A 17413-nucleotide genomic window follows, 5' to 3' on the forward strand; every position below is an offset into this window, starting at 1 on the left:
GAATTACACCTGACAATAACCTCTAGTACGAACTTCCCTGTCCTTCGAACGTGATATTTAAAATAAGAGTTTAAAGTAGTAATTGTTTAGCAGTTCAAGCCTCAGGAAATAATTACTTGAATTAACACCTGACAATAACTTCTAATACGCAGAAGTTTCACGAATTGTCCAATATATGGCTGCTATACATGTATGTGCGCCCCCTCAGAAATTGAAAGAAAATAACTTATTGTTAGAAATAAAGCAGTGAACAAAACAAACAACTTTAAGACCAAGCCTCAAGTGTTACCTGTCCGTTAAATTTGTCGGTCACTTCTTTGTAGAGGTTCAAGTCAAAGAAGTATCCAAGTATCCGTTAGAGTGAAAAAAAATATAGCTCAGTACTCACTGCAGTGAGTGACAGAGAGCGCATTTTCTCGTCGACGACAACTTGAGGTCACGGACGGACAGACGGACAGACAGACGGACATGGCGAGCACAATAGTGCATTTTTCCATAAATGAGAAAATGCGCTAAAAATGAGACTTAATAGCGCATAACTAAAGCTTTACCTACCAATTAAGTTTGTCACTTCTCTATAGAGATTCATGTTAAGGAAGTATCCAGACTCGTTGGATTGAACGAAATTAATGACTTACCTGTCCATTAACTTTGTCTGCCACTTCTTTATAAAGGTTCATGTCAAGGACGTATCCAAACTCGTTGGATTGAACGAAATTAATGACTTACGTGTCCATTGAGCTTGTCTGTCACTTCTTTATAAAGATTCATGTCAAGGAAGTGTCCAGACTCGTTGGATTGAACGAAATTAATGACTTACCTGTCCATTAAGTTTGTCTGTCACTTCTTTATAAAGATTCATGTCAAGGAAGTATCCAGACTCGTTGGAGAGCGTGAGGCGTATGGGCACAGTGTGATGCTGAGGGCTGTGCCGGATGAGCATCTTAATTTCGGCCTGCAGCACTCGCAAGCTCCACAAACGACGCCCGTAGCGGTTCACGATCGACCTGATCGAGTCTTGGATCTGCCCAGGATGATATCATCAAGTTTTCAATTTTTGAATGCGGATAATATAATCTGGGTGACTATTTTCACCAATAAACTAGTGCCAATTTTCGGCCCTAATGTTCAAAACACATACTACGAATANACTCGCCTCAATTTCGGCGTAGGGGCTGCCGGCAGTCACGTGAGCGCCGTCTTCCTCCAGGAAGTTCAGGAGTTTGCCAGGTGCTGTTGACCGTAGCAGGCTTGGGTCGCTCTCCTTCTCAAAAATGCAGGTCTGATGCCCTATGTTAAGGCGGTACCTAGAAAAAGACAATATTTCGTCTTTTTTCAGTCTCGCTCCATTGAAAAGTTACTTCTTATTACGGGAATTTTGTAATGTTACGCGACTTGATTAAGGCGGTACCTAGAAAAAGACAATATTTCATTATTTTTCATCGTTATTTAGTCTCGCTCCTTTGAAAAATTACTTCTTATTACGGGATTTTTGTAATGTTACACGAGTTGAGGAATGGAAAATGAACATAAAATCATATTTGAAATTTGAATGATAAGGAAATGTCTAACCAAAGTGAAAAATAAGAAATCAAGAATACAGATTGATCCTATTAACCAAGCCAACAAACAATACCCAGTGACAAAACAACAAAAACAATTATGAACGTTATTGACAGATTAATGAATTTATGAATAGCTTTTCTACATCGATAATGAAATAAATTTTTAGTTGTTCATCATTTTATTGTGTTAACATAATAAAATTATTAGTACCGGTATGTTATAATCAATCCCATATATATCAAAATTCAGGTTAAAAAAGAAATCCACTGCCCTTTAGGATGAAAAAAATTGGCAAAAGCAGACAGCAATTATATATTTTATATACCTACTTGTTGACTTTGATCAGTATATCCATCACGAAAATTTAGCTAGAACCCCCATCATAGACCATTTCCGAATTATAAATAAAATATGCGTTTAAAAATTGCTATTTAAAGACAACACTTCTGAACAATCCAGTACGTATCTTGGATGTTACACATGTACAATGAATTTCTAATTTCGTTTTCAAATATTGAAAAAAAAAATTATTCTTCAAATTTTTTTAAGATATCAAAATTTTTTAAATTTTAGTCTCTGATTTTATGCAATTGTGCAAAATTTCAGATCAATTGGACAGGTCAAATTGTGTCATATATGGATTATAAGATTTGTATGAAACGAAATTATTTTTTCAATTTTTTTTTGAATATTGAAATAAAAAAATTTTTAATTTATAAAATTATTTACTCTGTCAATTGATTCATGCATTTTCTCCAACTTTACGCAATTGCGCCAAATTTCAAATCGATTGGACAGGTAGAAGTGTGTTAAATATCGATTAAAAGATTTGTAGCAGACAGACAGACAGACAAGAAGTGAAGTTAAAGAGAAGTGTTGTAATAATAATAAATGGCAAGAGCAGATAGAAATCACTTCTTATGTTCGATCAAAGATCTGTCACAATATTATAACTGAAAAATATGTGTTTAAAAATTACTTTTTAAAGACAACACTTCTAAAGAATCCAGTGTCTCCTATGTTACACACGTACAATGAATTTATTACTTTATTTGTAAATATTAATAAGATAATTTTAAAATTTTTTTTAAATGTTAACCAAATTTTATATTTATAAAATTATTTATTCTGACAATTGATTCATGCATTGTCTCCAGCTTTATGCAAGTGGCAAAATTTCAGAATGATTGGACAGGTAGAAGTGTGTCAAATATCGATTATAAGATTTGTAGCAGACAGATAAACAAACAAGAAGTAAAGTTAAAGGGAAGTGTTGGAAAAAGAAAATACATTTTTTTTAGAATTAAAAAATCTACGGCAAAAGCGGTGAGCTATTACTTGTCGACTTTGGTCAATGTACTTATCACGAAATTCAATCAGAAATACAAAAAAAAAAATCAAAGGCTATTTTGCAATTAAAAAATCAAAGGCTATTTTGCAATTAAAAAATCAAAGGCTATTTTGCAATTAAAAAAACAATGGCGATAGCATGCAGCTATTAATTGTCGACTTCGGTCAATGTACTTATCACGAAATTCAATCAGAAATACAAAAAAAAAAACAAGGCTATTTTGCAATTAAAAAAAATAATGGCGATAGCATGCAGGATTTACTTGTCGACTTCATTTTGCAGGTAAGTGGTGTGGCTATGGCCGTCAACGGAGATGAGGAGACCTCCGTCGGTCATACGCAGCACATCCACCAGCTTATGCGATCCGTTGAGCGTGAGGAAGAACTGCGCTGGTCCCGTCTTGGCGACATTCAAGTTATACTTCATGCCTGAGCCTATGAGCTCAACGTCCACAACATTGTTCAGAGACTTCAGAGGGAGAACCTGACCTCTGAAAATTATTGATTAATTGCAACATACCTTCAACTGAATATTGAAATAAAGAAGCAAACTACAACTTCATGCTAAGGTCAGTGAAAAATTTCTTTGCGCTAGAATATAGAATATTCAGTATCAGACATGTTCTCTATCTGGAAACCGACCAGCAACAGAGGGCAAAAATATTCGGATTGAGACATCACCAATTTGATACAACACCAGTTTAAAACAAGGAATACTTACTTCTCCAAAGAGTTGTGGAAATGATTGATAGCGTCTTGTATTTTACTATCAGTGATGTGCACGGCCGTACAGAGGACCGCCACGACCATGTCAGGTTTCTTGCCTTGCACGCGTTGTGAAATCAAACTGTCAAGCCAGCCTGTGTCTGTAGAGAGTACAGGAAAAACTAAGCATGAGAAACGAATAAATCCTTATTAACATTTCTTAAATCGAAATGCGCAAGTTGAGAAAATTCTAACAAACCGTGAAAAGTTGACTCGTAGGCAGCTAAGAATTTTGAAGGATTTAAATCAATTGCTGAGTTCATAAGGTGGCGACAAATTATTCAAAATGTGTTCAGATCTATGGAAAATAATTCATTTGCATTACTTTGGAGTGGTTTCAGTTTATACATAATTTTTTCGTCACGAACACCAAAACCACAAGAAAAAAAAAAGATTGCGACATGAATTTCTCAATGATGAACAAACCAATTGTATTGTCTTGAAACGTGGAAGTTTCCAGCAGGGAGATGAGATAGTCAACGATGGTACGGAAATCGCCTCTGATTGATAGCTCCTTCAATGCTACTATCAAATTTCTGCAAAGAATAAAACGGAACTCAATGAAGAAACTGAAATCTCACCGTGCATGGTGCAATATATATTGCAATAGCAGGAACGCTAGTCGAGAAAAACTGTTATTTAAGATAGCAGGGCAGTTTTTCAGCTGATAATCCATCAATATGCTTCAACTAACACAACATTCGTAATGAATAATTGAAAGTACAAGATAAGGGAGCTCGAGTCACTCACTTCCTGGCGTCCTCCCTGTTCTCGCCCCAGGCGAAGCAGTGGCCAAATTGAGAGTCTGCGTACTCGTGCAGGCCGCCTGACGCTGACACGCTGAAGTAGCCCCAAACATGCTTGCTGCTGCGGAAATTAAGCTCCTTCACTGAACCTGAACTTGGTTTGAAACCTGTCAATCATCGAAGACGAGCTCTGTGTCTCCCCAGGGAAGCTCGCCGTACAGCACACGAATGCAACGAATGCGTGACAGCGATAATCCCATCGCCACCTAAATAATAACAATCAGACTGCCGTTACGAATAAATCTGGACTTAATTATAATAAATGGCTAACTCAGAGTGACGAATATCATCTGTAAAATTGTTTTGAATTTAATATATTCTGAATATTTTCAATTTAACATGACTTCGAAAACATTAAAAATAATCTTTATAGTTTCAAGAATGTAAAATGTAAATGAAACTTCAATATTTAAAAACTAAAAATGTAAATTTAATTATAACAATAATTGTAAACAACGAATTCCAGAGCCATTAATACAAGTATACGTATCTAGGATAGAAATCTGAAAGGAATTGAAAGCCCTAAGAACTTCCGGGACTTCGATCCTTCACCGTGCATCTCCAGCCTATCATTGATTCTAATGGAAGCGAAGTCTAATAATGAAGGAATTTTATTTGCACTAATTGTCTATTTTCACTAATTGTCTCTATTTTGCCTGAGTAACTCAAACTTCTAGTTTCATTTTGCAGATAGTTGCTTGAATTAGTTATGGGAAATATAGACCACCCTATTGAGTGAAGATGAAAATCGATATCAATTCGTACTTGAGATAGATTTTACAGACTGAAAGAGCCGATAACCACAAACAGAACCAATTCTACATTAGTACAGCAATGCAGTCGGTAGTTTTTCGGTTGTTGGAAACTTGAATCTTAGAGATCAAACTGACTGAATATGGCAGCGCACCTGGAGTTGCGCTGCTGGCAAGTTGATGTCCGTGATCATTTCCGTGCAGGGATGTTCTACTTGAAGTCGAGGGTTCAGCTCCAAGAAGTAGAAGTTGGCATCGTTATCATACAAGTACTCGACAGTGCCAGCGTTCACGTACCCAACGACCTTTGCAAGCTTAACAGCAGCCTGCAAAGTGAACAAAATATTAATATTCTCATCCTTCGCGAGCTTAACAGCAGCCTATAAAAAGAACACACTACCAATTATAGTTCACTACTTATAGTTCACTAATTATAGTTCAACACACTACCTTAGCCGCAGCCTACAGAGTGAACCCACTATTAATTAATATTCTAATCCATTGCAAACTTACAGTAACTGTACCCTAGAAAGAGAACATACTACCAATTAAAGTTCTAATTAGGAGGAACCAAATCAGAAAGCTGAAAAATTCACGTTGTCAATAATAAGAGAGCTATAATGTTAATCCTTAGACAACATTGAATTTAACACGATTGCATTATATAACACCAAGTTAATATGTTATAAATCCCTAGCTAGTTTGAAATGCATCAGTAAGATTTCAAAATGCTAGCATCGGTATAATCATCAAGGATGCCTTCACAATCAAATATTATAAATCAAAACCTGTTCCATTTTCCAGAAAACGTCAGGCTTAGCGATGACACATGGTGCTTCTTCAAGAATTTTCTGATGTCGCCGCTGCACGGAGCAGTCACGGCCGAACAGAGAAATAGCATTGCCGTATTGGTCAGCAATGATTTGAACTTCTAAATGTCGTGCGCACTTGGCAAGCTTCATGATGAAAATTGGCGATCCTGGTACTTCAGCTTGCACCTGTAAAGTAGGACTGGGTGAGAGAAAACTGATGAATTCAATTACAAATCAAAAGAATTAACCTGGAATCCTAGATAAATGAAATCGTTGGTCTACTTAAATAAAAACGGCTTCAAGAAATGATTCAAATTTGTCAACAAAAAAAAGGAATGGTTTACCATCTTCGAAATCATCATTGAATACAGTGTGCTTCACAACAGTCACTTCATCCGAAGTATAAATAGAGGATCTTTGCTAATCGTATCCATATTCACTTGAAATGTGCACGCATAAACCTCCCGAGTTGGTAAACAAGGGGAAATAAATGGTAAAAAATATTTTTGTCATGAACCTGAGTTTTATAACATCAACTTGAATTACTATCTATTATACTATCAACTAACGCATAGTGCAACAATTTTGAGGTTTTAGAATACAGGATAATGAAAAAATTCAATGAAGTCGAAATTACATGCAAGAATAATGGGAATGTTTCTACATTCCCAGAGAATAGTAACAAGTTTATAGTCTCCTACGACTTACTTGTCTGTACAAAGCAGGCAACGAGTCCTCGCTCTCAACCTTCCTGATGCCTTTACCGCCTCCACCTTCTGAAGCTTTGATCATGATAGGCAAACCAATGCGTTGCGCGGCCGCCATGGCCTCTTCAACGCTGTGCACGCAGCCACGCTCGTACAGATCGCGCGGTATAGACACGCGCGGTGATCCATCAGCGGCTTCCGTCATTTCAGCTTGGAGGCCTGTAGTTCGATTGGGATACTTTAAATTTAATGTCAGATAAGAGAAGTTGGATTCTTTAAGCATAATGTCAGATAATAGGAGTTGGATTCTTGGTAATGTTAGAAAGAAGAGTTGGATTCTTCAAATATAATGTTAGATAATGCAAGTCGGGTTCTCTAAATTTAATGTCAGATAAGAGGAGTTGGATTCTTGAAATGTAATGCCAGAGAAGAGGAGTTTGATTCTCTAAATAAAACACCAGATAATACCAAGAGCAATAAATATGTGACATTGTCAACCATCGGAGAGGAGCAATACTATTAGGAGAGCAGTACAATATTAATAGGATTCCTTCTTCTCATGATAATATTATGAACAATGTGTTTTTGAATTTGATTATAAAATGAGAAATCTGGTCCAAAATTCAGATCCAAACATTAAAATAGTCTTATCTGACGGTAAACCTATAAACCACCTGATGGCTAACTAGAGTAACATGCCAGTAAATCAGGTCTTCAAATGTGTGACTATGAACTTATCAAATATATCTACGCCATGATTTCTCAATATGGGTGCGTTTGAGTTCAACAGAAGGTTATTATAAATTCGTAGGTATTCTTGCATGAAGTATGATGGTCACTCACCAGATCCTGACCAAGGCAGTGTGGGGATATTTGCAGTTTGAGCAACAATGCTAGAAGCAATTTTGTCACCGAGGAACCACATAGCTTGTTGTGGTGGACCCAGAAATGCTATGTTGTTCTTGGCCAGTTTTGCTGCAAACAAATAAATATGTTAAATAATGTTATGAAAATAAAATGATGAAAAATAAACCATTTGGATGTCCACGACTGAGTTTTTTACCTACTCATTACTCACTCATTTTATACCCACTGTACTGAGAACAAAGCATTATTGAAATAAAATTTAATCTATAATTGCAGCAAAGACTGTTGGGATTTCATCATATAGTAAGCATATTATGCACACAACTACAAGGAAAGAAAATTCCACAAAATTCAATTTCCAAATGAGGAAAGGATAGTAAATGTGGAAATTAACTAATATATTACCTGGCAGCAAGGGGTTCTCAGAAGCATGTCCCCAGCCTGCCCACACGGCATCTACTTGGAATCGAACAGCAAGATCAACAATGAGCTTCACATTGGCATAGTTGTTGTTGTTGGCACCACCAGGGACTTGAACTGTTCTGTCTGCCAGCTTGATGTAGTCAGCACCAGCTGAAAAATAGTTTGGAAGATTACTAGGTTATCTTAAATTTTTCCCCATTGTAACTCAGTTTTCAGTTTTTTCTTCTGAAGCATAAAAAAAATTAATATGGTGTGGTACGGTATTACAATCTTTAGAGGTATAACTATAGATAGACACTCTATTAACTTGAAATACTTTTATTATTTACTTTATAGCTGAAAGCTTATCAAGGAAACATTTACCAGCAGATGGTTTACCATAAATAAAAATTTAGCACCTATTACATCCATGACCATCTAATGCATTGCCACCATTAAGAATTTTATAAATAAAAAATGCATGAAGAAACTATGGATAAAATTAGGTACCGTAACACTACACAAAATGAAACTCACCTTTCAAATCTTCTTCTGTAACCATAACAACAAACTGGATTTGTCTATCATTTTTGAAAATTTCATATGACCAACGCCGGATGCTGTGCATACACTTCACAGCTGCAATTCCATTGTTGGCAATCAGTACCTGAGAAATTGCACACAAAGAAGAGCATGAAATACAATGATCTGATGGTTAAATACAATGTAAAATATTGGCACACAGTACTTAAGCATTTGGTATCTAAGAAATACTGCAATCAGTTCCTATGAAATGGCATACAATAAGATTAACTAAAATAGTCAAAGATCCATTAATAATAAAGTAGGAGCATGTAGAAATGCTTATTTAAAGACCACTTCAAGCATTTCCTTGAACAAGAATTCAAGAATTAAAATCAACATAGAAAACAATAATCAATAAATTATTTGGTAAACAACTTGCAACCCACAGAATTGATGGCTTTAGTGCCTCCCATCCTGCGAACAAATTCTTCAGGTGATGCCACGCTGAAGTGACTACTTGAGTCCTTTGGCTTCTCAGCCATCTTGGAGGTTTGCTGGTTTCCTGTCCAACTTGCACTTCTGCTTGAGTGTTTCTACTGCAGTATTAAAGTCTGTAATAAAAAATGAAATACTAATGAAAACTAATTAATGAAAACTAATGAATCATTTAAAGTCTGTAATAAAAAATGAAATACTAATGAAAACTAATTAACTTGCTATATAATCAATTTTTTGTTTATGTAGTACAGCCTTTTATTGTAATCTAGTTAGCTTCTTGGCAAGTTGCCAGAAAAGCAACTCAATTCAATTTGGAATTAAAGCCAACAATTAACTTAAATACTTATCCCCATGAATATTCATTGGCATGGGGCTGTACTTTCAGGATAACTTTTACCTCAACAGGCTCAACAGCCCCAAATTCAAAATAATGTATCCCCACCATCTATCATCTATGCCACTAACTTCACCACAGTACTTATGTTGTGTTGCCAGGATGCCAGCCTTCAAAACAACAGATTTATTGTGTTAACAAAACTAATCCACATTTCCCACTGCAATCAATAAAGCTTTACAGTTATTACATGGTAATCAGTCCCTGTAAACATAATAAATAATTCTGAAGTTTTAAACAGTAATGAGTCACAACTTCACATTTCACAAGTGGCAAGTTAAGTGCAGTACCGTATCTGCTCATTCTGCTGTGTGGTGACTTTACTGACGTGTGTCACAGATGGCTCTCAAGGCTTGACAGTAAGCCAAGTGTGGAAAACATCTACCTTTAGGGCCCAGACTAGAGCTTTCCCACCATTTCTGGACTGCAAGATTTTCACCAGATAAATTATTATTACCTCCTATGTAATTGTTAACAAAAGTGCACAATCTGGCCACAAGTTTCCAATTATATTACAATTTGTCATGTTAGAGCCACAAGATTTTGAAAACAAGTACCTAGGAAAATTCCAATCCTGCAGAAGTGAGTAAGCAAACTTGGCCACTGGCCACTGGCCAGACCAGGCCAGTTAGCCAAACTTTCAAAAAGTTTTCAGGTCCATTAGAAATTGGACTCAAATGTCCAATTTTCAAGTTTCCAACCAATCCAATGTTATTATAATTTATAATCTAGTGACTTTGGTCTTTGGGTGTGGAGGGAAACTGGGAAAGTGGTATACTGGTATTTTCTTCTAGTAATTTCCATCCAGCTTGAAGAAATCAATGAAATTTTATTAACAAAAATACTTTTGGAAATTGGATGGCTGACATTCATCCAACTCCATTCCAAATTTGTTTTGGTTACACGTTACAGTTGGCAGTTACACGGTTACAGTAAATTTATTTCAAGAGATTACATATAGGTACCGGTATCGGCGGTATGCCTTCTAGTAAAAAATATTTCTATAGTTAGGTACTATTAATTAAAGGCAATAATCTTGTCATTATTAGGTAATAAAATTGCTGGTGGCCAATAAAACCATTTAAATATGCAACTAAAACTAATCATTAAATCCTGTACCTAAATATACTGCTATAACTGTAAGTATAGGTACTGGTAGGAACTTCACTAGGAAGTAGGTACAATTTTTGAAGTTTAACTACTACCGTACGGCGTACCGCGTACGTGATGACTAGCTACGCAGCTGTTTCAATCCTAGAAAGTTGTTGCTCAATTTACAATTATGTTCATAAAAAAGTACTTTCCAAATTCCAACGAAGGCTGGGTAGGCTGCCGTACCCGGCTAGGCGCCCTAGGTGTTAGTTAGTACGCCGACAGAATTGGCATTGAGGTTAATTATTCCTCAAGAAAGTTGATAATTCATCTCTAATTCTACACATAAATATTCTCAAATATTAATAAACTTCATCAAAAAATTTTAGATTTCAAATCACCGTACTGTCGTTTTCACCATATAGTACGCACTCCACAGAACCTGCGACTGCGAGGCTGCGAAGTATAGGTAACTGCGAGCTAACTCAGTCTCAGCTAGTGCTAGTAAGCCTAAATTCAGGTTGCCAAACTACTAAGAGTAAGACGACAGGACCAATTCACTTCAGCGCAGGCTGAAACGATAGTTATCGCAAGTTTCTAATTTATAATGGATAATTTCACATACATGCTATGCAATCATAGTATCTTGTGTAGAGTTTAATTTGAATCATTTACCTCATTTTGCATAAACTCGTTCTTTAATCATCTTGCCTCAGTTGCCTGGTGTTGTGCTTTTCGTTATGAGCTTGTGAGTCGTGACTGTCACTTGTTGCGGTCAGACGGGTCAGCTGTCGCTAAGCGAACTTTCAGGACAACTCACCACATGACGAAGCACCTGCTGGAGAAATTCATAGCTCAGTTTGTCCATTATGTTAGTCGATATATAATGATTCGATAATTTATCTCCACCAGTTTGACATGAAAATGGTAAAACGGGTAATTTGAGCAACTAAATCACTTCTTATTTGGTTGATTTGAAACTTATTTTAATTAATTACCTATGCATCCATTAATGCCCTAAGGGCTGCGAGAGCTGCCGTGAATTCGCATACTCGTTTTCTATTGAAACGTGATTACGGATAACTTCAGCAAATTAAAGTTTCGATTCGATATTAGTGAAATTCCACATATGCATTTGAATGACCGTGTCGCCTTGACGTAAAATAATTTGATTTAAGTTTTTTTATTTAATAAATCTAATCGTATTCTGAAATCTAAACAATCGAGTCGCTGAAATAAAAAAGTGACGTGTCTTCGGAGCCATGTTATTTCCCAACCATCGAGCACTTTCAATACTTCTTGAAATTCTCTTATCGTGGATTCCTCATTTTCATTATAATTTTGCCTTCTTGGGTGATCTTACGAATATTGTGCATGAAATTTTAATAGTCTTACAAGTTTTTATCCTTCTGTAAAGCGATTGGTACAGAATCTGTGGTTAGAGTTTACAGAAGAATAATTTTGGTTCAACTTTAATCGATATAATTATCACAAAGCGAAATCTGAATATTCATATCATGGGTTTTAATGCTGAAAATTTTTTGGATGGTCAGGAGAATGCCATGATAACGCCATAATTCTATCATGCATGGCATGTTCTTAAATTCATTTAGCTACAAAACGCGAGGCAAGCGCCATCCATTCAGCCTCTTGACTACAAATTCGCATTACAGGAATACATTAAGTTGAGTAAAATCCTCGAAACAGGCATTTGTCCAGTTTTCAGTTAGCTACGCATGAAGTTACCAATCTCGTGACACTGTTTTGATTGGAGTGAGTTTGTTCGATAATAACCATCGACCATAAATATCAAGCGCATTTTTTCGCGGATCAGCAGAATGTCACCACTACAGTGCGTTCTCGTTTTCAGTTTAAGCTTGTTTTTTTTAGAGTTCTTGCTAATGAAGCCGTCACCAGGACTCCTAGAATAAGTCGGCCCGACCTTAACTTTTCTCGCCCTCAGTGGCATCTAAACTACGTATTCTATTAAAATATACAGAGAAATTCAAATGTGGTTATTTCCAAGCTGCTCGCATACAGAGTGATGCAATGTGTACTTGCGCCCTGGCTTGTCAAATGTTATTCGATATTGTTAGGAACATGATTTTGCATAACATGATTTTGAATATGGTAAATACAATTTTTTAAATTAATTCACACATACTTTCCATGCACTGAGCCTAAATCCTCAGTCAATTTTAAACTGAGCTTCAATGTCAGTCCGCTAATAAAAGTTTGTGAATCGGACCTTGCTGAATCTAGTACGCTGTTAATGTCATTACATCACCCAGACGATACATACTATTAACTATATTGCGGCAATTAATTAGTTCAATCAATTTACTGACATGCGGTTTTACTATGACAGCAAATTAAAATATATTATTAACCGGAAAATGTAAGTTCATGCGAGGCAGTCGTCATGGTCAAAAAATCATCACCAAATAAGATCCCATGAGCACGCTGAAGTACGATGACGCTCATGTGTTTTTGGTCACCTGGACCAAAATTGTCTAGTGACCGCGCTGCTATCTCCTAGATGTTCGCTAGTCAATGTCTAAATTTAATCTTGGTTGTTCATAGGGCTGCAAAATCTTCAGCGTCAGTAGGAAAAACATTCGCTAATTTAATCAGTCGTTATGGTGAAAAGAAAACATTTTTTGCGTTGAAATTACTATTAATTTAATAAAATTGTAAAGGGACGTTCTAATAAGAATTCAACACATAACATGAGTAACCAGATGCAGGGGAGAAACATATTACATATATCTATATTTTATTGAATCAAATAAATTCTATAATACATTAAACTAAAACGTGGTGATCTGAATGCGTTTCATATCAATCATTTAATAAGGATTTTTCAATGTGAAGTAAAATTTACACAAAATAAAATCCATTCATAGTTAATAGTATGACAGCATTTTGGAAGAACATTCATTAAGACAGTATTCAATGTAATTATGGAACAATCGAACAACGACCTACTGCGTCTTTTTTTAACGAAAAAGCTATTTATAAGTATTATTGTGCAGTAACTTTTATAATTGAAATATGATATGGTACCTATTTTCGATGCTAAGGCATGATTCAAAATATAATTCTGAACTCGAACATACGGAGTGATTCTAAAATGGAATATCTACCATGAAAAAAGCTGCACTCGTATATGGCCACAATTTGAACAGGTAATTTTTGAAGTATTTCAACCGCTATACAACCACCTGGCTAATAGTTATGTGTCACCGAAAACTATGACTAAAACAATTGGTCTAGTTGGGATTATTGAATTTAATTTTCAATTGTAGGGATTGCGCAATATAATCTAAGTAAATAAGTGAGTTTATATGTAGATATTGATCATTATAATACTAATTCTATTCGTTTGATATTAAATCACAACGTCATAAATAAGATTTTAACAATTTTTCTCATGTCAAATCCCATGACAGAATAAAATTCTTCTTCATAGCACAAAAATAGATGCTTTTAATATTTTCAAATAAAGCTGCACATTTAGATTAATTATTCCATAACGTGTGCATTGGGTCTATCAAGAAACGGTTTTATTTTGAATTATTGATCAATGTTACAAGAATACAGCATTTGCGTGAAAACGATAATGAAATTATTAATCGGGTTCTGCCTTATACTGCATTCAACTTCTGACGAATTGCTGACTCACACCATAACTTCTTAAAAAATGATATCCTCGATGCGTCCAATGTGCAGTTTCCTAATAAACTGTACAGCTCTCCATATGTAAAACTATTTTTAGTAAAACTTTGCCCACACGGAACGTTTTTCGTGTGGGAGGCAAGTGAGTGCGAACTTGAAAATATTACAATTACGGGATACATTTGGAAGTTTGTTGCTCTGAGATATACGATTGTCTTCATAATGTTACCCGGATAACGTAGGTTTTCCCGAAGATTCTCCTCATACATCATATTCATATTAATAGGCAATAAATCGATTAAACATTGAACACGAAACAACAGTGGAAGTTTGTGACAACCTTTCGACATGAAAACGCAGTGATTGCCATCGAGTGGCTTTTGTGACAACATGATATTCAAGTTACTTGCACTCTCACTGATCGATTCAAGCTTTCTATCTACTAATAAATACATTGAATAATCACAGAGAGTTTCTTCGGCACCAATGCAGGCCGAAATCCCGATAAGGTACTGTCCCGCATTATGCAAAACATGAACGCTTCTTCTTACGCTCAAATTTTGATCCGATGATTTGGAAGTATTAAAATTCGGATTCAAATATATTAATGAGTATTCCGAACTCTTTTGTGTCATGGGTTTTTCTTCGGGTGAGCCAAAGTATTCTGATTTATTTCTTTTTTGCAGCTCGATTGATTTTGGGGTAGTAACAAGAAATCGGGAAGTCCAAAAGTTGGCGGAAGCAAGCAGCAACATCACCAGGAACAGGTGAACACCGATGTGCAGATCCCATTGTGTTCTCCCTGCAGATGATCTGATGATGAAGACGCTACTGTAATGAAGTCAGTAACATTAATATTTTAATTTACTATAATTTCCGTGCTGTTATCAGAAACTAAAAAATCGACTTACTATTAAGATTCCGACGATAGAAAGAAATGAATTTCTTAAAAAAAATCATTGAAAAGAGTAAGATTTTACAATCCCGATCAAAAATTATTCATGAAGACTATTCAAGCCAGAAGCACTGACCCAGAAGGCCGAGTGTGCAGAGGTCGCGAGTGTTCAGGCATTGGAGTGAAACAATTTCAAATGACCCGCATTTTGCCTAAATATAGTACGATAGCATGCGACGTGCGACAAGAATTTTCAATAACCGGCATGTTGCCTTAGTAAAATAATATGATGATTACAGACGACGTATAATAATAATTTCAAATAACCGGCGCTCAACCTCAGTAAAATAATACGATGATTACATACGACGAATAGTAATAATTTCAAATGATAGGTACTTTGCCGTATTAAGAACTCACGTGACGGCGGCAGCGCTGTGGTCGGCGCGGTAGGTAAACTGTCGCCGTATGCCGCCCCCGCACACCTCACCCATGCCTTGCCAGCCCCCGGCGCGGGTGAAGGCCCCGATTGTCAGGTTCCAAGTGGTGCAAGAACCTGCTCGCAGATTATTTCAGTAATACAAATAGATTCGTTGTTTTTATTTACAGGCATTTGATGTATGGGAGGAGATGCAAGGAGAAACGAAAATTTGAAAAAATGTTCGTGCAGCATATATGGAAAAAAATGTGAGAAATTTAGTGTTACACGTGCAGAAGATAATAAGCTTGAATTTATATATTTTTTATCTTGCACCAATTGATTAAAGTTCAAAACATTTCAGTTATTGAAGTGACATAAACATCGCAATATAAATACTCAGAATAAAGTAGCGGCGAACATAACAAACAATTAATTGCCTCAATCAGAGTTGTCATTAGACAATTTTTTTAGACATATTTTAAAGGAGCTTCAGCCCCCCTTAAATATTCTTAAGCTCCCCAAAACAATTTTATTCTCACTTATTTAAAATTGTAACTTTTTTGTATATGGTAACACTGTGGGTATGCGGATTTTTTTTTCTCTTTGTTGTTGGCTTTAATACAGTAAACATACCGTACTTTCTAAGTTTGTTGTTATACTGTATGTGTAACTAAAGATTTGCTAGCTGTTTGGGTAATAAAACGTTCGCTCAAATACTGTACATCTCCTGGTGGCTTAGTATCTCCTGGTGGCTTAGTATCCCCTATTCTTATTCTTAGTATCCCCTATCCCCTATTCTTCTAAATTTTGATCTTGAAACTTTGATCGATCTTCTGTAAAATAATCGGTCTTTTCAATTGATATTTAACCACATGTGCGTTGACCCACTTTTCGCTTCAGTGTTGACCCATGTAGGACTCATATTATTTAATTATTATTTAATTATTATAATATTATTATTATTAACTTCTCTCATTGCAGAGCCTGGAGCTGCTGTCCGCTAGTGCATCACGTTGACCCACCCCCGCCAGTTTTGTTCTCGTGTTCCATTAGTTCGTTGTTAATGTATTATAACTCATTAAATTATTTAAAATAATTATTTAAGTAATGCAAGGATCTTTTGTGTGCGTTTTTATTAATGGCAATTTGAAGTTTTGAAAACGCCTTAAAACCAAGTGTCCAAGGCATTAATTAATTAAGCTAATATCGGGCCAATCATTAATCTTCTGACCATTGGTCGGCGGCTGGACGATGACCGTAAGGACGACATCGATTGGTATTTCGAAGAGTAGTGGCCGAGGTGATACCTCACTTCAACCCCTCCAGTCGAGCGCAACCGCATGGGTGGTAACAGCTGACCCAATTTACAACATATTTTCGAATAAATGCTAAAACATGAGTGCAAATGACCAGACAATTTTGGATAATAACGGAATCATTTGTTGGATTATTCACGGAATTGTCAAATTTGGTTCATGATAAAACTGGGATATAGAGGAAAATTGATATCAACTAATTTCGGTTTAGGAGGAACTGAAGGGCATAATGATTAGTATATCAAGACATTATGCGTGTCAAAATCAGTAATATTTTAACATTTTCAAGGAACCTATAATGCTATGAGCATGGAGTCAAATAATAAAGTCTGAAATAATTCAAGTCGATACGCAACACACAACGAAAATGTAAAGTTTGATCATTGGTTATTTAAAAAACTAATTCTATTCCAGAAATTCCTTGAAAAATATCAAATCCTGCATCAGACAGATCGATATAGGACCATTGCATTCGGAATTCAAAGAAAAACTGTCAATAAGATTCATCAATATTTTATATGTCGAGAGACCTGCACGTCTCCACAGAGACACCCGATGATGCGCTGC

At 35.9% G+C, this 17413-nt stretch overlaps 2 protein-coding genes across 2 annotated transcripts; both read right to left on the minus strand.

Moving 5' to 3' along the window:
- Positions 1-1156: 1156 nt before the first annotated feature.
- LOC108682407 (acetyl-CoA carboxylase 1-like) lies at positions 1157-10957 on the minus strand (the record flags this gene model as incomplete). The annotated part of the gene is given in 14 exon segments (XM_047882602.1): positions 1157-1307; positions 3180-3407; positions 3638-3782; positions 4108-4217; positions 4432-4600; positions 4603-4693; positions 5395-5565; positions 6028-6237; positions 6760-6977; positions 7602-7733; positions 8031-8198; positions 8565-8694; positions 8999-9163; positions 10745-10957. Coding segments are annotated over 13 exon segments (2019 nt in total), but the record flags the coding sequence as incomplete, so codon positions are not given.
- A 2331-nt stretch (positions 10958-13288) lies between these two features.
- LOC108682408 lies at positions 13289-15287 on the minus strand. The gene is made up of 2 exons (XM_018171569.2): positions 15246-15287; positions 13289-15045 (listed from the first exon to the last, which is right to left on the minus strand). Exons 1-2 carry the CDS (start codon positions 15284-15286, stop codon positions 14184-14186), a joined length of 903 nt encoding a protein of 300 aa, XP_018027058.1. The 5' UTR covers position 15287; the 3' UTR covers positions 13289-14183.
- Between the last annotated feature and the right edge of the window lie 2126 nt (positions 15288-17413).

Source organism: Hyalella azteca, unplaced genomic scaffold, assembly GCF_000764305.2.
Source record: "Hyalella azteca isolate HAZT.00-mixed unplaced genomic scaffold, Hazt_2.0.2 contig10835, whole genome shotgun sequence".
Classification (NCBI taxonomy): domain Eukaryota; kingdom Metazoa; phylum Arthropoda; class Malacostraca; order Amphipoda; family Hyalellidae; genus Hyalella; species Hyalella azteca.